Here is a 21,046-nt window from a genome sequence, read left to right on the forward strand (position 1 = left end):
AAATAACTGCAAGTGTAATGAGTTGATGTGTGGAGTGAAACACCTGAAGGATGCAGGAGATCAGTGGTAATCAGGGTCTGTGAGTGTGTCTGGTCAGCTGGCTGGCTACTCTCTCCAGCAGGCGCTTGTGGAGCTTCTCAATTCAGAAAACGTTGAAGCTCTTGTAAAAAAACAAACTTCCTGTTGTTGGCCCGGCTGGTTGTTGTGACCACTCCAACACTTTGCACACAGCATTAAACAGACTGAGACCCGTGTGTTTCCTGATTATTGTAGGGGCTGGTGGCCTTTAGACACGTTGGACTGCTTAAACCCAAATAGTCTTTCCTATTGAAACTGAATATCAGTCATTGGTAAAATAGAATTAGAATTTGTTTTCTTGCTGTATGGCCTTCAATAAAATAAACTCATGAATAATTACAATAGGCTCTGAAAGGTCAGAGTAATTTATTCATTACTCATTTTGTCTGTCTCTCTCTTCCTTGCACTGCCTGTATCTGTCCTTCTTTCCCCGTCCTATCACCTCCTCACACCCCCAGAGCTCCCGGGCGTCTCGCTGGGCTGACCCGGACCATTTTGCCCAGCGTCAGACCTGCATGAACAAGTTTGCCAGCTGGTTTGGCACGATGCCCCTGGTCCACTCTCAGATGAGGCTGGACCCAGTCCTTTTCAAAGACCAGGTGTCCATACTGCGCAAGAAGTACAGGGACATTGAAAGGCTATAACCCTCCGGAGCCCCCCGCTCCCTGGACACAACAAAGACAGAGCGAGGGGGCAGACACATAGAGAAACTCAGAGTCTTTCCATGATTGCATGGCTGGATCAGTGGTGAAGTAAAAGGAATGGGGTGAAGGAGGGGAGAGGAGGAAAAGAAACTAGAACAGAAGTGGAGGACACCACATTTATTGGTCTCCTCAGTTGTGTCCTCCTCCATTTCTCCTTTCCACCCTTTCTCTTATGTGTATTGGGTGTTGGTAGTGTATATACACTATGACTAACACCAGCTGAAGGACACCTGAGGACTTTAAAACTGTCCAACTTTGAACAGAAGCGGACAAAGTCACAGAGCTGGAAATCATAGCTTGCTGCTTCAGTGTCCCGACAGTGGCAAACCACTCCCAACTCCAACCCGCTCAAAAATCCTGTTCCGCTCTGTACACTCTGCACAGGTTCCTGAAAGTTTTTTCTGACAGAATATTATTGATACTTATGACTGTGAAGAGGATAACACTATTTTGGATTGTGTTTAGCTATTTTTTTCATACAGTGAATGAATGGCCAGCACTACTCTCTCTGTATTGTCTTAATTAAAACCAATAGCAGGGTGGGTGAGGAGAGGAATGACGGCCCCTCAACCACAGATGAGTGATGATCATTAATATTCACAGTGCCTCAAGTTTATCTAATGGCGATGGGATCTGGGTGTCTGAGAAAAAGACATAGTACAGGATGAGCACCTTGATCTTGCTGCTTTCTGTTTTATGTTTTGTTTTGTTTTTCTGTTTTGTTTTTTTTTTTATTTGTGATTTTGTTTTATAATCGATTGAATAATGGATCTAATGGTAAATTTTTCAGGTCAGCATTCACAGTTATTCCTCACAGAAGTATACTGAAAATTGGTTTTTGTCAACTGACGAACACAATTGTCATAATGTGCCATTCTGAACATTTTCCTGGTAAAACTACAGCAGTCCTGCATAACTAACTAGATTTCATCAAATTTACTGGTGGAACTGATTTAAAATTCAGACAAAATTCCATGGAATTCTGTTTTCACTTTAGCAAGAAGTCTTCATCATGTCTGTTTTTTCATTTTAAAGGTTTATATGATGAGCTAGAACGGTACTTGAATGTGTGCTGGCCTGAAGAACAATAGAGAATCATAAGAATTGCCTTGGTAAGGCAGGCTGAGCTTGAACATTGAGCCAACCAATGGTCTGTTTGAAACACAAACCACTGTGAAAACTAGGGAATGGATCTTTTTGGGCTTGGTTAGCAGGAGATATTTATATACGGCTGTTGACTCTATGCCATAGACCCCATTTAATTTTGTCCAGTGACAGGTTTGGCAGTAGCCCAGGCTGACAGGTACTTGACATGGGCAAACACTGCTTTCATCAAGGAGCATCAAACAGTGTTTGATGCCGTCAGAGTTGGCCTCATACTTTATAGACTACTGTATTTTTTCCACTTGTTATTCACAAATGCGACCAGATTAACAAGAATTCTCACCAAACGTTTGTGATGCTGTTAAAAGGAATGTGGAAGACATTGGCAACTTTGGGGACATATGCTCTATTATGTGATTATTTTCATTTGCGGTATTTCTTCAGCACAAACGCATACATTTAGAAGCCTTTCAATTTCCTGTATATATGCAGAATGCCAATTTGTATCTCTGATAATCACAGCTTTAAACAGCCATTCATCTCTGAGAGATTCAGATTGTGCTTTTGTGCTTGGGCCACATTCAAGAGGCAAACTGTAGTACCCGGATGTTCAAGTATGTTCCATGACACAGTATGTCTCATAAATGGCATCTTGATCTCTTTCTGTATGTTACTCTTCTCAATCTGTGACATGCATCTCATTTACTGCCAATCTATAATGAATGCTGAGTGTCAGTGGAACATGAAATTGTTTTGTTTTTTGTTTTTTGCAGATTGGTCAATGGGCTAATTGATTTAAACAATTTCTAAGTGTTTGGTTCCATTAACAGTCACACTTCATTTTAGTTTTGCCTTGATGTGTCATATCAGATTATCTAAAAATGTTAACGTGATCTGATGAATCTAGAATGTGCACCCATGTTTTTAAATCACTGTGCATCATCAACACAAAGTTTATCAGCCCATGAAGTATCCTCATAAAGCCAGCAACATTTCTATAGAAACCTACCCACACCTGCCCTGAGTTTGTGGAAGATAAATGATCATTTTGGGAAGTTTCACCGCTCTGTACCCTTCACCCCAATATGTGCCAATAAATCATACATGATTTTGTTTTTCATATTTTTTCATCTGATATGAGGAATGCCATGCATTCCCATATTTATTTGGTTCAATAAAAGTATATTCTGTCTGTACAAGAAATTAACGAGTGAGAACAAGAGGGGAGGAAGGAAGGAAGGGAGGAGTGTATGTGTGAGAGACTGAGAAATCAACAGAATGGTGCTGCATGGTGTGCTATCAGCTCGACGGCAAAGAAACAATCTGAGTATTACTGAACACGGCACTATCGAGACAAATGAATATGGTCGTAAACAGAATCACACTTCAGAAATGAACTTGGTGCAATATTTAAGATGACATTTTCTCTCTTTTTGTTTTCCCATTGCTTGTGTTGTTGTTCAGAGGGCAGGGGGTTCTATATTGATGTGCCTTCAGAAGAAATACACTTTAGTCTTTTTCCCCATCTGCCTTGTGCAAGTAACTGGTCCCTGCTTTCATGTCATAGTTGGTTATTTTTGGTTTACTTTATCAAACTCCAGTAACACATAATGGCTCCCTAAATGTTATTGTTTAACACTGGAATTCTACAAAGACTTATCACCACACATCTTATACTGACATTCCTGCCTTTTCTGTCGTAGGAACTTTTTTTAACATGTACTGCCTTGTATTACTATACTTGTGAGGACCCAATAGAGGCCCCCTCTTTCTGGTTGTCACAAGTGTAGTAGTACATGTAACACACACATAATTCTCCCATACACAGTATTTATCAGACAGGATTGTGTCTTTAATGAATCTCTGCCTGCTTCCTTCACTCTCTTCCGTAACTGCAGACCTAATTTTATAGAGATTAAAATGGAAAGATGGAGGAAAAATCACAATTTTGTAAAAGAATTTTATAAAAACAAAACAAAAAAAATAAAATGTTTGATATAAATTGACTGTCTCTGTGTGTTTTTCACCTGACCATTTATAATTCTTTACTGTCATTCTTTCAGTGTTTTGGTGTGTTAGCTAGTCTTTTAAACAAATATTGAATTGAAATTGTTGTTACATAAAGTCTACAGTATGCTGTAAAAGATGTTGGCACCCACATACACATCAACTAGTTCCCTTTTCCCCGTTTCACCCGGTCATCCCTATTCCTCTCTGACCTGCTGGCAACCCATTCGCAGGCTTCCCAAACATATTTTGCATGTTGGGTTTAAGCACTGCGCCCACTGAGGGAGAGCCAAACTAAATAATACCTTTAGCTTCCTCCTTGTGCGTGTGTGAACCTCATCCTATGCCAAGAAACTGCTGTGTTTACATAAATCTGTGTCAGGATGATTGGTTTAGACACGCTGCATAAATAACAGCATCTATCCAGGATGATCCCATGGCGCATGAGAGCTGCCAACTCAGCTGGAGCAACAGCTACAGGAGAGATAGCTACCCCCCAAAACACACACTCAGACACCAAACTGGGCTAAACTCTTAAAGCAAAAAGATTTGCAGCATGTAAAAGCTGGACCAGTGCCTACACAGGATAAATTATCATAGCCCACCAAACAGGAAAACCGTTTTGACAGTTATGTCACGATCACATCCACTCTTTACGGTCTGGGGACCAAAACAGGGAAAAAAAACATAAAAGATCCAGATGTGTATGATGCTTTGCTGCATGGGGCGTTCAACGTCTCTTAATCCCACTGACAAGATGTTTCCTGCAGTGGAGATGGATCTCAGCATGCATGCAGCCTGGACTTTTGCCTGCTGTTGGATTAAATACTGTGATTTAAGGCCAAGTTTGACAAAAGTCCTTCCCTTTCTGTCAGTTTTACAGAACTTCTTTTTTTCAGTTGCACTCTGCCTCACTGATATCTATAGGCTTATAGTCTTGCTGAGTCGGTATCTGGGAAATATCACTATGGTGGCACATGATGGATTATTTTGTCACCACAAGTTCCTGCGTTGTGTGTTGGAATGGAGTTTGGAGCATTGCTGCATAGACTGAACTATATTTAGGAGGAAACACTTGTCCTTCTCTGTTACAACTCCTTATTGGCAGTGTTATCGTGAGGTTCATGGGGCTAAAAATCACGATAAATAAAAAGAAACCCATCACTAATAATATCTCGTAATAAATATATTTCTGATGAAAACTAAGCATTAAAGGCAACAATAACTAACAGAATTTGAGGGCTTTCTTTGCGGTGGCAATACAACTGAATGTCACACAGTGCTGTGACAGAAAAGGGGGCTTCCTGTGGCGACATAATTAAATGCATTAAGATTAGGCCCATTATGGCAGAATTAGCTAGAGACAATTCATTTCACAGGATTAAAAGAATCTAGTTCTTCAATCAGTGGTTGCCTCGATAAAAATCTGCCACTTCTTTTTGCCCACGTCTCCTCTCAGAGTGTTTGTGTGTGCATGCTCAGTAAAAGCTGTATCATTTCATACAGCTGTGCAGATAATAACACACTTCTGTTTTGGTATGTGGAGATAAACAGCTGTTCAGGCTTTGTGAGTCACACCTTGTACGTCAACAAAGCAGCTCATCTAAAGCAGGAGAGCATCGGTATAGAAGTGGTTGGTTCCTCTAAAGCTGTTTAGATGTATCTGTCACATGATAGCAGCAGAAAGCAATCAGCTGCCTGGATAAAATTATCCTGTTTAACAGATGGCAGCCCAAAACTGTGTCACCATCCAGACATAACTGTGCTGCATTGTGACATTCCTGTGTATGCTGCATACGACTTTAGATATCTATACAAACTAGCTTGGTTTAATGTGATCATAAATTTTAGATCCATTCTTGTCTCGCTTACATCTGTTAGCTTTCAGTTGTGGAGCCGTGTTTAGTAATTTGGCCTACATCAATAATTCATTCATCTCACGATGAGCCCGTTTGTGCAATGATGAAATGTGTGTGAGAACGATGATCTGGTTGGCTTTGGAGCATATTTTCACACATTTAATACATTTAGGGAATTAACCTCTTCACTTGAATGTGATAGACACGTACAGCCATTGTTATTATCATGTGATTATGATGCATTATCATGCAGCTCAAGTGTCCTATGACTTTGCCTTGTTTTCCATCTGTGATGTCACTGTAGATATCCAGCCAGGCATGGATGCTCATTGAATGTGACTTAAAATGACCTGAAGAATGAATTCTCAAACCATACTGATAATAAGAACTAAATTTCACATTGATCTATCCTGTGAGTACTACCTCAGTTACCTACCAGCTCTAGACAGTGACATGGAGCCCTTCTGCTGGTAAATCATAAACATGCTCAACTGGCAGCAGTTCTACTGCAACAGATGCTGTAGCCTATGAGGCAAATCTGCTTTACTGCATACCAATTTTGCAATTTGATTGTAGATGAGTCAGTCTCTCTGTCAGGCATGTTTCTCCTCATCTCTGTATCTAATATACTGTTTGGAAATTGTTTTTTGTATTCTGGATGGATGTCCAGTTCCCTGCTGAGTATTCTGTCCAAGGCACTGAATTTGTTTGGTAGGCTGTGGTAATTTCAGAGTTGTCTGCTCATTTGAATATTGTGAAACCTATTCATTTTTTCTCTTAAGTTTTTTTTCTGTAAATTTACTTTAATTGCTAGATTCATCGATTGAACATTAATTTAATTAGTCATTACTCAACCTTTCTCACAGCAGTGGCAATTTGACTTATTATAGTGGGAAAGCACAGGTGTACCTAAAACAGTGTCTACAGACAGCATGCACAACAGCAGGGCCCTGCGACTGAGACCCCTAAATGGAACGCAGCAATTGATGCTATTAATTACACCTGTATTTTTCCTGCTATGGCATGTCAAAATGTGGGAGACCGCAGTTTATTTTAGGCCGCTTTGTTGATGTACAGGATGTGAGTCACAATAGGCCTGGGTCATAACTAGTGCCACAGCATGGCGTCTGTTTTCAAAAGATTAGGGGCCAGATGGGACAGTTGGGTATGGCAGCAGAGTAGGCAGACAATCATATCCACAAAAATGCAATACCATGAGTGCACACACTTTCTACTTAACTGTGTTGGGCATTGGGTTGCCAGTGGGAAGTGAATCCCTGATAAAAGGAAAAGAAATATTACGCAACCCCCAAATAATATTAATAATAACAATAATAGTAACAATAACTTCCATGATGATGATGATTATTATTATTATTAGTAGTAGTAGTAGTGGTAGTAGTATTGTTGTTGTTGTTATAATTAGGGACACGGGGCAACGTCCCGAGTCACTGGCTCCTACAGCTATGAAATAGCTGCAGGAGCCAGAGTCACTTATTGTTATCCCGCGTGTTTCTTCTTATTATTATTTTTCATCCTCCTCCAAATTTTCGTCCCTTAACTCGTCCCGCAGCTTTGAGAAAACCCTTGCAAATTATATATCAAAACGTGCGGTTTGATCGGGATCGGTGTGCTATTACTTTTCTCAAATTTATCGCGATAAATTTCCCATAAGAAATGAATGGGACGGGCGAAAAAATAAAGCTTGAAATTGGAGTTTTTCAAACGTCTGTAGCTCAAGCATACATTCACCGAGAGACTTCATTTAAACTTTAAAATGTAGACCCAAGTCTGGTCTATTGGTGTGTTCATCCACATTTTGATTGGTCGTATAGTTTTTGATCAGTCACTGTTCAATGACAGTGATCGTTTTGAGGGAAATTTTGAGATTATAATGGGTGTGTATTGCGCGGAATGTTCGTGCTAGAGTGGGGGACAGAGTGGCACAGAGTCTAAAAATGATCCGAAAATCTTCTCTTTTTCCCGTCGCTACGGCCACAAATTACACTCTACACGCATAATTTTGGGATCATTTTGTAGACAAACTTGTCCTCTTTCATGTGATGTCTTCGAAAAAGCTGAGAGACTTACTGAATTTAAATAGTGAGACTTTTTGTGCAGCCAGCTCCCTCCATTTCTCCCATTAAGTCCCATGTTAAAATTCAGAGCTGTTTTGTGAGCAAAGCAGAAATGCCTCCTGTCTTTAGATCGCCATAAAACGAAAAGTTGTTGTCTCAGGAATAAAACGAGGAGATGGTCGGACTCAGGAAGTTCTCGGGAGTCCGATGATCTATAGTACACTCTGATACGAGGTACGGTTCTCTCACCAGAGGATTTAGTTCAGGAGGTTCGCCGAACCCAAATCTCACTGCATACAATACAAACTCCTGTTCTCTGAGTCGCAGAGTCTTTTTAAGTCGACCATTTTGTCATTTTTCTAAAGAATATCTGGACATAAAACACACGTACATCTGGCCCAGACTTGTCCGCATCTCACAGTGTAATCGGTTTTTTGATAGCAGCTACGGTTTTGACACAATCGCAAGTTGTTCGGAAGAAACCGACAGCGAAAAAACTGCTTTTCAAGGGAAGAGTTAACAGGTGCAACTGTCATTTACACACATACTGGTCAAGAACCCACGCACACACATCTGCAGGACAACCAGCCTGAGAGTGATTATCTTAACGAGTTCAGACAAAACAAGGGCATTGTTTGAAAACAATCTCCGTCCAACAAGCAGTTAAACTCAGCTTCAGAAAGCTCTTTGCCAAAGAGGTTGAGACAGTAGTCACACAAATGCACACACAAAAAGGGCTAACCAACAGCTAAAAGTGATTAAAAACAAGCACGTCAAAACTGAACAGGAACAGGTAAACAGTGGGAGAGGTGCAGAGGTAATTATCAGCAGGTGGGGCAGAAGTTACACACGCACACACGCACACACACACATTCAGTCACACATATACCAGACACATCTCCATGTAGGAGCTGGTTGGGCTGCTTGTGTAGTTCAAGCAGACACACACACACACACAAACAGACGAAGACACACACATACACAGTCACACACAATGACAGATACATAAACACACACACACAGACAAATGCATAATGAAAACCCCATCCCCCCGCCCCCTTGTTAACGCCGTTAGCTCTATTAGCTCTGTTAGCACAGTTAGCTCTGTTAGCGTTAGCGCCGTTAGCTCTATTCGCACCGTTAGCTGTTAGCTCCGTTAGTGTTAGCTCTGTTAGCTCTGTTAGCATTAGCTCCATTCATGTTTATTGATTCAGTTCATTAATTCATGTTAACAGAGACATGAAGCAGAGGAGAGAAGCAGACACAGACAGCTGAGGTGATCAACAGAGACAGACAAGGAGAAAGCCACAGAAACACAGCTGGGACGAATTTATTAATCAGGGACTGACTACCTCTGATATCTGCTGTTTTCTCAAATTGCAGCCTTTTTCAATTGTCCGCTGCTTTGACTTTCTCCTAGAGACTTCATTCAAACTTTAAAACGTAGATCATTTTGTCGGCTCGAACACACCCCATGTCCCTTTCAAAATTTCCCAGAGGGAATTTTCTAGTTATTATTATACGTATGAATGAATAATAATTGGGTTCATTTTCATTTACATGCGTGTACAGACTGAGTGTACGTTATGTATTTAGCCATACAACCAGGCACGTTCCATGTCTCGGGTAAGCACTGTGCCACAGCGCCCCCTTTCTCCGCCTGGTGCTCACAGCGGGCTGTCTGTCAGTGTCGGCCTCAGCAGGCTCCTCCTCCGCCATTTTTGACTGTAAACATCCTGCCGATTTTAAAAGGACAGCGGTGAGCGGGAGGAAGGCGACTGGCGCCATCTTGGCTGTTTTAATGAGTACAACAGGGGAGAATTCGCTGGGAGAAATAACATAATTATTGGAATTTCACTTTAAAAAGGGAACTGTCGGTAAGTGTGTTTGCAGCAGAAATATTTGCGCGTTGTTTTGTGCATTTGAAGAGACGAAGTAAGCATGCACGTTTGAGTGTATTTGATGCGGCCTTCATTGTACATGGAGCCGTTAGCCGCCAGCTAACGACACAGTTGTGCTTGTAGAGGGAAAAAAGTATGAGCAGGTTTTGATGGGCGCCTCGTTCATGTGTGCTGTACTTTTCATGGCCGAATTGTATTGTTGTCCGCTGTTTTAGAAAAACTACAATGTTACGTCAATGAAATTACATCGATATGAACATTTCTGTTAAACGCACAGCATTCGAATTCATTGCTCCTTTTGTAGTTAGCTGTCGGCTAATTTAGTTCGTCCCACTTGATGGCGCCGACTATTTACTGGCGTTGACCAACCCATTGGCGGTTTCGGCGTAGTACGCTATGTTAAATACATTCATAAGCACACATATTTTACTTTTAGCTAACTTACGTATTTGTGCTATTTCATAAATAATGAATCATAGAAGTAGAGTACGGGAAAAGGCAGACATGTGGATTTCCTTGCTGGGAAATAGGCGGAACTTCAGTGAAGTCAGCCCTTGTTTTGATAAAATCTTATTTTGTAATTGTCGTGGCTCGCATTAATTATTTAGTAACAATGCGCAACATCAACTATTAAAGTAACTTAAATTGATCAAAATAGTAGGAAAAGGTGCTTCGACGAGTTTAGTCGATTTTAGGGCTAAAACGCAACGTTAGCTTCGTCGTGAGATAAGCGTTAGGCTACTGTATAAAGTTTCTTTGAGAGATTACAGACCCTCATCCCTGTCAAACAATTCGCAGGGCAATAGTTACTTAACTACAACGTGATCCAGCATACCTGAAAGCAAGCCGTACTATGGAGAAAACTGACTTAACGTTAACCTTTATCATCTTTCCAGTGTTGTTGCCCAACACACAGGAGAGAAAAAAGATCATTAACTTGACATATAAATGTTTTTACTTAGTATGTAATCCTAAGCGTTATTTGGTTTGTGGGCCCTTAATATTTGGGTTTGGCAGGGCCAAGAATATCTGCGTTGTTAAAAATGAATTATAGGTGCGATAGCCTGTCTAAGTTCAGCGTTGAATCAGCAGGGTTTACCGCTGGTTTGACTATAACTGACCACTGCCATTTTCTGATATGATCTGATATTAAGTAAACATTTGTGTTTCAGTTTATTCACTCTGCAAAAATCGAACACCAAGTAAGATAAAATAATTTATATATATATATATATATATTATTTATCTTAAACCAAGGTAATCTGTGCTTTCTTTGTTTGACAAGAAACCAAGTGTTACCAAGTATTTTTTACATATCAGATCATTTTATTTGTTTCACAGTTTTTTGTCCTTTGTTATCTTAATTGCTTTGTTATTGCTTAACTGCGATTTCATGACTGGTTCTGAGTAACGTGATGCTTTAGACTAGTGTTTCCAAAGTTGTGAAGCTGTTTGTTCATCGTTTCTCACTTCAAATGTATTGTATGTGCTGCTAGTTTGTGACCTCCTTATACATAAATTAATCAATTATGTTTTCCAGGTGAACCATACCGCAGTGTGAGTGTGTGAGCCAGGGGAACCAGGGCAATGTTCTACGCCCACTTTGTCCTGAGCAAACGTGGGCCGCTGGCCAAGATCTGGCTAGCGGCCCATTGGGACAAGAAGCTGACCAAGGCCCACGTGTTTGAATGCAACTTGGAGAGCAGCGTGGAGAGCATCATCTCACCCAAGGTAATGAGACAAAACTGCAGTCTCTGCATTCTGGTAGCCCTGCTGTTAACCGTATGTTTACTTTGAGTTGTTGCATTGCTTTGTCCTGCCTCTATTGTTACCTCCCTAAGTAGTAATATTTGAAATGTTATCTCCCAAAGAAGAAAAATAATAACTGCAAACATGCTAGAGGAAAATTCACACTGTATGGTTTTTTTTTTTTTTTTTTTTTGCCTTTTTCTCTTAGGTGAAGATGGCATTGCGTACATCAGGCCACCTGCTCCTTGGGGTGGTCAGAATCTACCACAGGAAGGCCAAGTACCTGCTTGCTGACTGTAATGAAGCCTTCATCAAGATCAAAATGGCTTTTAGGCCAGGTAAGGAAAAATGACGAGCCAAATTGGTACCAGGGCAAAGTGCTCTCTTTAACTTTCCTTCTGAAGAAAGTAGTTTGTGCATTTTCCTTCACTGAAGCAGTTACATGGCTGAGAGCAAAACAAAAGAGCTACAGGGGTGAGGCCTCTAGTGGTTTATCCATCATTATTCAGAAGTGTAATATGAGGTTATGAAGATGAACCGCTGAAACATTTTTCTGAATTTGCGATCGGTTTTCTGAAGTTTTCTAAACTGCTGCAGTGGTAGTTTTTGTTGTTCATCAGGTCATAGGAATATAGTTGTGCATTATAACAACATTACTGCCTGTATTTGTATTCAGGTGTGGTTGATCTACCTGAGGAAAACAGAGAGGCAGCCTACAATGCCATTACTTTACCTGAGGAGTTTCATGACTTTGACCAGCCACTTCCTGATCTTGAGTAAGTTGACTTTGACTTTGCTACTGTCCATAGTACTGGCATGGTTCGGTTCATGTCAGTCAAATTCCACTTGTTGTACCCTTCCCTGATGTCTTTTTGTGCTTTATTAACAGTGACATAGATGTGGCCCAGCAGTTCACCCTGAATCAGAGCAGAGTAGAAGAGATCACCATGAGGGAAGATGTTGGCAACCTCAGCCTCCTGCAGGACAATGACTTTGGTATAACTCTATATATGTTCACATATACACTCATACCACCCACTACATATGTGTAGAGGCATTCCTAATGCAGTTGTAAATTTCAACATGAGCGTATCATACTGAGTCATTTTAGATGGTATAGATTTTAGAAATAACATTTACTTCTGTCAGTATAATAGAATTCTTCAGTAAAACAAAATACTTTCCTGTTTTAATTTCTATAATAACAACCTGTTTTACTCTTCAGCTGACTTTGGTATGGATGACCGAGAGATGATGCGTGACGCCAGCACGTTTGAAGATGATATTATGCATGGTGCCACAGCCTCTAACCTTTTGCTAGAGGCTGAGCCTGGCCCTGCTAATCTACCTGACAAATCCAACCACATGGAGTATGATGACTTTGGGGATGGCTCCATGGGCAACAGTGATGGGGGAATGCTGGGTGAGCCATTTTATTATTTATTCATTTTTTTAAAATCTCAAAGTAATTTGCTGCTTTTACAGTAGTTCTGTGAGATGTGTTTGATTAGAAACAAGAATGATTATCAAGTTAATCCTATTTGTTATTTTTCAGTTGATAAGCTACTGAGCTCAGAAGACGGAGGCGGTATTTTTGACGACCCTCCAGCCAACACAGGAAATCTTATGATGCCTCCAGATCATGGAGACGATGAGGACGACTTTGATAACCTCCAGTCACGTAAGTAAAGCAAAGAAGAACAAGAAAATTCAGATTTTTCTTAAACCTGCTTGGCAATGTGCCATTAAAAGTTGAGTGCTCATTGGGTCACTTTCTGCCTGTTTAAGGAGAATTCAATTTGTTTTTGTTTTTGTGTAGCGGGTCCAGACAGCCCAGACTCCGGCCCAGCAGAGCCACTGCCAGCAATGGCTGACCAGACAGAACAGACCACTCTGGTTCACAATGAGGAGGAGGCTTTTGCCCTGGAGCCCATTGACATCACTGGTAAAACTCTTTCTCACCTCTCTTTAGTACTGAGCAAAAGTCTTTTCAGATTGTCCATTCACTAAGTACTCCACCATTTCCAATTTATTTTTTAAGTTGTATTCAAGAGAGCAAAGGCAGGAACTCATAGAAAATGATGCCTACATACATTTCAATGTGCATATTGAATGCTTAAGAGTAGGATTGGCCGATATGACAATTTCTACTGTACAGTGGGAGAGAATAGATTAGTCAGTCAGTAGAGATTTTGCTGTTCCTTTTCTACTAAAATAGCTATACCCTAAATATTTCAGGTGTTATTGAGCTCCTAGTTGGCAATGTAACAAATAAACGAGCAGCACTGCAAAAAAAAAAGTAACAGTGTTTATATACATGACCTCTTAAGCCCTTACACTTGGCGTTAGTAGACAATGACAGTGGCACGTGTGCTGAAACGTTACCTTCTTACCAATTGAGAAACAATAGCGAAGCTTATTTGCTTTTTCTCTTCACATTTTCAGTGAAGGAGACCAAGGCGAAGCGTAAGAGGAAGCTTATTGTAGACAGCGTGAAGGAGCTGGACAGTAAGACCATCAGGGCCCAGCTGTCTGACTACTCGGACATTGTCACCACCCTGGACCTCGCCCCTCCCACTAAGAAGCTTATGATGTGGAAGGAGACTGGAGGAGTGGAGAAGCTTTTCTCTCTGCCTGCCCAGCCCCTGTGGAATGCCAGGCTGCTCAAGGTCACAAATGCTTATTATAATGTGTTTTTGGATAAATATCGACATATTTCACTCGTTACTATTTGAGAACATAGTAAAGCTGTCAGATGTCTGCCTGACATATCTTACAAACAATATTACCACTTGGGCAGCAGTAATGAGAAAGTAACACTGGAGGTCTGATTCTCCATGTAGGTCAGACACTGTTTAATGGAAGAGGAGAGAGAGAAGATGTATAATATTGTATCTTTCATTGACATTCTGTTCAGGTTGTGGGATTTAAAATGAGAACAATGAAGGAACAGGAGGTGGAGGAAGTGATTGGTTTTGTCTGTCTCTTTCCCTATTCTTTCACACCAGCACAATACCTCTCCAGAATATTGAATGGAGAATGTGTTGATGCATAATTTAGCGGACCTCTTTTCCTTTTGTCATGCATCAGTCCTCCCGAGCAGTCCATATTTTTTTATTTTACCACTGACTTAGCATAAAGTTTGGAAGTTTAAAAAAAGAACTTCTCTCCTGGTTTAACTGTTAAATCTCTGACGTCAGATGTTCACACGCTGCCTGACACCTCTGGTGCCAGATGAGCTGAGGAAGAAGAAAAAAGGCGGCGAAGCAGACAGTCTGGATGAATTCCTCAAAGAGCTGGAGAACCCAGAGGTGCCTAGAGAGGAGGTCATGAGTCACCACAGAGATGTTATTGGTAAGTTGCTTTCCTATGTGGCCTTGCACCCCAATGTCACACATGCTTGTGAGTTATGAACCAGCTGGACCTCTCAGGTCATCTGAAATAGGCCATCTGATTATTCCTCGGGTCTCCACGACAACTGGTGAAACTGTCTTTAGCTTATAATGTCCAGTAGCACTGGAACATCCTACCCAATCATGTTAGCTGTGCTCCGACACATCATCTTTTAAACTTAAACTGAAAATATTCCTTTTAGCTGTGGCTTTCAGTCGTCTGATTTGCCCATCTTAATTGCTATTTTATTTTATTTTATTTTATTTTATTTTTGCTTTCTTCATTGGTTTTAACTCATGTCTATTTTTTTATTGGTCAACTATTTATATGTATGAACTGTATTGTATATGTGTGTATTTTAATTGTGTTTACTTACGTCTAGTGTCTATGACTTATGTCTATCCACAGTTTTTGTGGCTTCAGTTTCCATGGTTGCTCACGGTTTGTGCTGCACATAGCGCTTCCACCTGGAATGAAATGTGCTATATAAATAAAGTTTCACTATTTCACTTGGAAGAAATGAGTGGAGGCCATATCCCAGTTTAGACATGTAATCAGTTGTGTTAGAGGGAAAGAGACTGATGGCAGAAAACCTAACTGAGGCACCATCAGTTACTGAATAAGGCTATGTTCATTTTCATATTTTCTTTTGCATTCTGTTGACATTTTCCCTTTTCAACCCCTCAGACCAGACGATCATGGAGGAGCCCAGTATGCTGGCAGCCTCTGCAATGGAGGGCAGCAGGACGACCCTGGATGAGACAGTCATGCCTCCTCCATCCACCCCACGGGGTGTCAAGCGCAAGACCCTCGACAAAGAGGGCACCCTTCCTGTGAGTACTAGTCACCTAAACATTATTTTTCCCTTTAGCATTTCATTTTGAGGTGGCAAAATGTAGAAATTAAAAGTGTTGTTAAAAGGCCTCCAGTGGATGATTTCATTGCTTATCAATGGAGCCATAATACATAACAAATTGGTTTGTAATTCTTAAACTGCTTCCAGTTACAGAGCATTTGATTATTTCATTTTTATCAGGTGACATTGCTGTTGTATGTACTGGAAGTATTACACCAGATGGAGATTTTTGTATTTTGAATTTTCTGAAGTGGTAAACTTGGGAAACATTTAACAATGCAGTTGGAGAAACACGAAACACTATCGGTTCAGTTGACTGCACTGTGTCCTAATATGGTCCTGCCTTGTGCGTCCTGCTTTCCCTCTTTCAGATGGCTCCCTTAGAGCAGCAGCAGCAGCAACAGGTGGCAGACCACTCAGTCCTGTCTCAGAGGTTAGACATACCTCAGGTAGATATGCCCCCAGAGGAGAGCAGCGTCAACCTCACACAGCTTGTCCCAGAGCTTGACCTGCTTGGTGACAAAGGCAAAGACAAGAAGGATGAAAGTGATGAAGAGGAGGTAAGGAAGGGAAAACAACTCTCTGGTCCACTGGAACACACACTATACTTTGTAGTGGATTGTACTCATTTAGCAGTGACTCATTTTGCGAGTTTGTTTAAAATCTGACTGATGACTCTGTGGCCCCCAGGAAGAGGAAGGCCAGGCTGGAGACCAGGATCAGGAGGAGAAGAGATGGAACAAGAGAACCCAGCAGATGCTGCACGGTCTCCAGGTACAAAAAAGCTGTTACTGTGTTCAAATTATTTTGAAAATATATTTTTAGTAAACTGTAAACTTGTAGTGTTAATAAAATTGTAAGTATATGGGTAAATTTTTATTTTGGTTTAGCAGATTGAAACATGACAACGCTTTTGTTTGTTTGCAATGTGCAAAATATTTTTATAGCAAGAATTCGGAAGAGCCCCATCTTTGGGAACCCGTTTTCCTTGCTGAATGTTTCTTTTCCTCTCTATTGATGAAAGGAGGGGAAAGATGAAGCATCACTTAGATGTTATATTTTTGTGATCACACCAGGTCAAAAGAGAGAACTTAGACTGATACTTTGTGCTTCTGTCCCCGTAGCGCGTCATGGCTAAGACCGGCGCAGACTCAATCAGCCTGCTTGAATTGTGCCAGAACAACAACAAGAAGCAGGCAGCTGCCAAGTTTTACAGTTTCCTGGTCCTCAAGAAGCAGCAAGCCATCGAGGTCACCCAGTCTGAGCCGTACAGCGACATCATCGCCACCGCTGGACCAAGATTCCACCTTATTTAGACATTGGAAGAACAGAAACACTGCTTGCAACAGACATACTTTTTTAATTACTCAACTTTTTGCCTTTTTTATTTTGTTTTCCTGTCAGCCCATTTTTTTTCTGGGGAAGGGGAGGGAATAGCTGGGAACGGGTTGGAAACTTTAAAAAAAGGATTTTACTGTACTACAGATGGAAACATGCAGTATTCATTTGGTTCAAACGGAGTGAGGAGGAATGTTTCACAATTATATTTATAAAGCAACCTTTTTCAGTCACCAATTTGTAAGCTTTGCTCCATGTTGTTTTGTAATTAAATTTCCATTGTCTTCTCATTCCATATGTTCTGTACCATTGCCCCTCTCAGACCTGGAAATATTGCAGATTTTAGATTAAGAGCCCTGTATTTTCACACGGAATTACATATTGACTGTTCATGCTCTGGAAAGGTACTGATTTATTGTTCGGAAGTGTAACCTCTCCCACTCTCTCCCTGTTGCACTTGTTCTTTCATAATCAAAATTAATCTGTCCAAAAAACTTGGTAAATCTTACCTGGCGTTTAAATATCATGTTGCAGATGTATAATTCAAGCAGTTTGTCAATTAGGTTTTATGTAATATTTTTTTGTACCTTTTTACGTTTATGCTTATTCACCTTTTTGCATCATGTAACTAGGTAATGTACTTGTTACAGTTAAGTTCAGTATCCCACCTTTTTAGTCTTCGGGTAACTTCTAGTTGTGATACATCTGTAAAGATTTGAAATAAAGTGTTTTAAGTACTTGGTAACTGGAGAGTATTTATTCATTCATAATGCCATTTTTTTATAAGGGACCCTATAAAGCTGGATATGAAGATAACATTCAACTGAAAGAAATAAATTTTGTTTTAACTCACCTCTACGTGATAGCATGGATGACGGCTTGTAATTAAGCAATCGCCTTTCCATTGCAGCTTTTAATATAAGATGCCAGTGTTTGTAATAGTATTCTGATTTCACAGGACTACTGAATGGGGCTTTTTTTCTGTTGTACATGAATTGCCAATAATATTAGAAAATACTTGTAGTACTCTTAGAGCAGATCTGGTAGTACTAGTCCTTGTTCAGTACTAATTCAGCAGAAGCGCAGTGAGGGAATCGATGAGTGTTTTGTTAACAGATTTAGTCTCCATTTGTAGCCCAGCCATTTCGATGATACAAAATCTCAGATGGGGTTTTTAATACGAAATGTATCTAATATATGTGTTTCAATGTCCAGTAATTAAATTAAAACCCTTCATCCAACAGGCAAATGTCAATTTATCGCCGTCCACAGTGGTTGCAAAAAAAGCAGGGTACTGTACAATTAGCCATTGTTTCTGTACGGAGAGGTAAAACGACGCATCTTTACCGGAAACGTCCGCCACCGAAAGCATTCCTCCTTTTTTCCGCGTGTGGCGGCTTGTAGATGGCTTCTCGCAAAGAGTCTGGTTCAGCACCTAGCGCTGTGATGGCTTCTACAAGCGGCACTTTGGACTCTCCTGTCAAACAGATCCAGATTGAGGGACTGGTAAGTGTCACTACGCCTCTGTGTAGCTACATGTTGAATTTCGGTGGTGGCCGACAGAGAAATCCATTCCATAGTGTTACCAGATGCGGATGCTAGCTAAAGTGTGAGCATCATCATGGCGGACAGAGAATGTGAAGCGGTATCTTGTAACGTTACTGTTTAATACCTTAATTGATATCTGTAGTGCAATATGTGTTATTTAATCCAATACAGTATTGTCAAATAGAGAAAATACTTGCCGTTTACAATATCCTAGCTGGCTAACAGGCTAATAATAGGCTAACATTGGTTGCCATTAAGATAGCTGGTATATAGCTTTCACGAAGCTACAGAAGCGTTTGATTTTAAAACCAGGACCTCCCTGGTTGTCTGTGTTATGGAAGTACAACAGGATCATTACAACCAACAAGTTTTGTTAATTACCACAAAGGAAGAATTTCAGTAGGAGGCATGTTAGCCGTGCTTATTATCCAAAGTTGTAAGTTTCTAGACAATAGGCTTCAGTTACTTCACTGTGGTAGCTATAATAGTATTCATTCATTCTGGATTCAAGTTTTAGTAAGGACTTTCGACTACTTGCTGTTTTTAATAGTTACTTTATTGATCCCGGTAACAAAACAATCGATCATTCAAGGGTTTGTGTACTACAATGTTTGTGCGATCGAAGCAATAAATAGCTCATGTACGGGTGTCCCACTCCATTCTGTCCTCACAGCACAAAGGAGCTCATCAGTGATTGGTCTGTAGTCTATTTGATGAAATGTTCCTGAATACATCTACCTCAGTGAGATTTTTCTCTTGGATAGAAGGCAGCTTGTCAGGTTGTTGATCAGTCGCCCTCCGTTTATACTAGAAATAATTAAACAGGTTTGGACTGACATTTATCCTCCAGCTCACTGATGATCTATTCAAACTTTAGTCAATTAGCAATATGGGGATACAGGCACACTTGAGTTGAGAAACATTTTGGGATTTGGTTGCCCTGTCACAAGAGAGTGTATCTTAAAGCCTGTTTTTGGCAGTTGTAAACAAATAAATGTGTCATGCGTTTGTTTGGTTCTTGGACACATGCATTTTAGTGGTTAGTTGTCGTTACTCATTACCAGTGTTTTAACACATCTTGTCTTTTGCTTTTGAAAGGGTCATTGCTTGTGTATTGCTTTTCTTTGACCGGTGATCTTCAACAAGTAAATCGTGACACAATGTGAATTTGAAGTTCACGCAACTTAAACGTTGCAGTTTGTATTCTGTAGTACCTCCGAATAAACAGCAGAGGACAAACTTGCTTCACTGCCACAGACTGACGTTCTCCCTCCTCCTGCCCTAAGCTGCACTGGACACAAAGCGGCTCATTTGCCTGGTGTGCCTTAATGCAGTAGCATGACTTTTAGTTGCCAGCTGCTGCCTTTCTTTTATCTTGCTCATTAAAGCTGCCCTAGAGTCTCGGGCCCTAATTTCAAGTCTAAATATTTCACCTCAGCGTGTATTATTTAGACCTCTAATGAGATTTTCTTAATTCATTTCTCAGCCTCATCAGCCAAACATTTTGATCACAACAGTAGAGAGCCGTTTAGTGTGTGACCTCATTTGGATTCAGACTGAAAGGTGAAAGGTGTCTATTTCAGGTTGAGTTATGAAACACATTTCACCTGAATGCATTGATATGCAGCCGTTGCTGCTGTGTTGCATCATGACCCGTCTGTCAGAGGTTTAGCTGGAGGGTTGCCCACAGACAGCATCACCACTGCTGTGTAATAGAATTGGATTGTTTCCTTGCTTTTGAAGAGGCTTCAGCGGTTGATGTTGCCACACGAGTGGAGTGCAGCACAGCGATGGGTTCCATTAAACACCTACTGAGATCACACAACTGCTTGTATGTTTGAAAAAGGCTTTATTCATTTATTCTGACATATGACGCACGTCAGACACGGTCTTATTCACGTACCACAGATTAAGGAACAGTCGGAGCACATTTTACAGGACATGGCATTGTGATTTGAAAGCTCTGGGGAATGGAAAGGCCAAGAAATATGTCAGAATTAGTTTAAGTTAACATTTCTTTCATCAGTGGCAGGCATTTCCTTTATTTTTTCAGTGAATATATGAATGAGTAAAAAACTGTGCTAGAATAGTCCATGTCCCCCTGAGGCTCTTCCTCTTGCCTCGGGTCTTTAAGCCCAGACTTGTCAGGAGGGAGTCCACACTGCTTTGTGTGACACAGATCAGCTGTAACACACAAGGACACAAGAGATAACTTACTATCCAGCATACAGGCATGATTTACCATCTGTCCAGTTCAGTTACTAACTATTGTGTACAGAATCTGCACTTTATGTTGGTGTTTTAAAGGTGTAATCTTTAAGATTTGAGTCCTGGTTGATTTGGTGACAGCCAGCGTTGCTTGAGGTATCAGCAAATGCGAGTTAATACTGCACCAGACACTTCTCGAGCAGCAAAAATACAACAGGAGTGC

General features: G+C 40.7%; 3 protein-coding genes across 3 annotated transcripts in view; all 3 read left to right on the top strand.

Moving 5' to 3' along the window:
• The window catches only part of LOC121610498 (exostosin-1a-like), a 39,324-nt gene extending 35,444 nt beyond the window's left edge, over positions 1-3,880 (top strand). The window contains exon 11 of the mRNA XM_041942640.1: positions 537-3,880. Coding sequence (XP_041798574.1) covers positions 537-722 — 186 coding nt within the window. The 3' untranslated portion in view covers positions 723-3,880. The remainder of the gene's footprint in view (positions 1-536) is intronic.
• Positions 3,881-9,577: 5,697 nt separating this feature from the next.
• Positions 9,578-17,812, top strand: LOC121610378 (double-strand-break repair protein rad21 homolog A-like). Its single transcript, XM_041942435.1, has 14 exons — positions 9,578-9,707; positions 11,272-11,462; positions 11,689-11,818; positions 12,157-12,256; positions 12,370-12,476; positions 12,706-12,903; positions 13,036-13,161; positions 13,300-13,425; positions 13,926-14,149; positions 14,681-14,834; positions 15,561-15,706; positions 16,101-16,289; positions 16,420-16,503; positions 16,854-17,812. The coding sequence occupies exons 2-14, from the start codon at positions 11,319-11,321 to the stop codon at positions 17,043-17,045; spliced, it is 1,920 nt and encodes a 639-aa protein (XP_041798369.1). The 5' UTR covers positions 9,578-9,707; positions 11,272-11,318; the 3' UTR covers positions 17,046-17,812.
• Positions 17,813-18,440: 628 nt separating this feature from the next.
• The window catches only part of LOC121610655 (eukaryotic translation initiation factor 3 subunit H), a 51,888-nt gene continuing 49,282 nt past the window's right edge, over positions 18,441-21,046 (top strand). The window contains exon 1 of the mRNA XM_041942877.1: positions 18,441-18,573. Within this exon, the coding sequence (XP_041798811.1) occupies positions 18,472-18,573 (102 nt within the window). The 5' untranslated portion in view covers positions 18,441-18,471. The remainder of the gene's footprint in view (positions 18,574-21,046) is intronic.

This window comes from Chelmon rostratus, chromosome 8 (genome assembly GCF_017976325.1).
Source record: "Chelmon rostratus isolate fCheRos1 chromosome 8, fCheRos1.pri, whole genome shotgun sequence".
In the NCBI taxonomy this organism is placed as follows: Eukaryota; Metazoa; Chordata; class Actinopteri; order Chaetodontiformes; family Chaetodontidae; genus Chelmon; species Chelmon rostratus.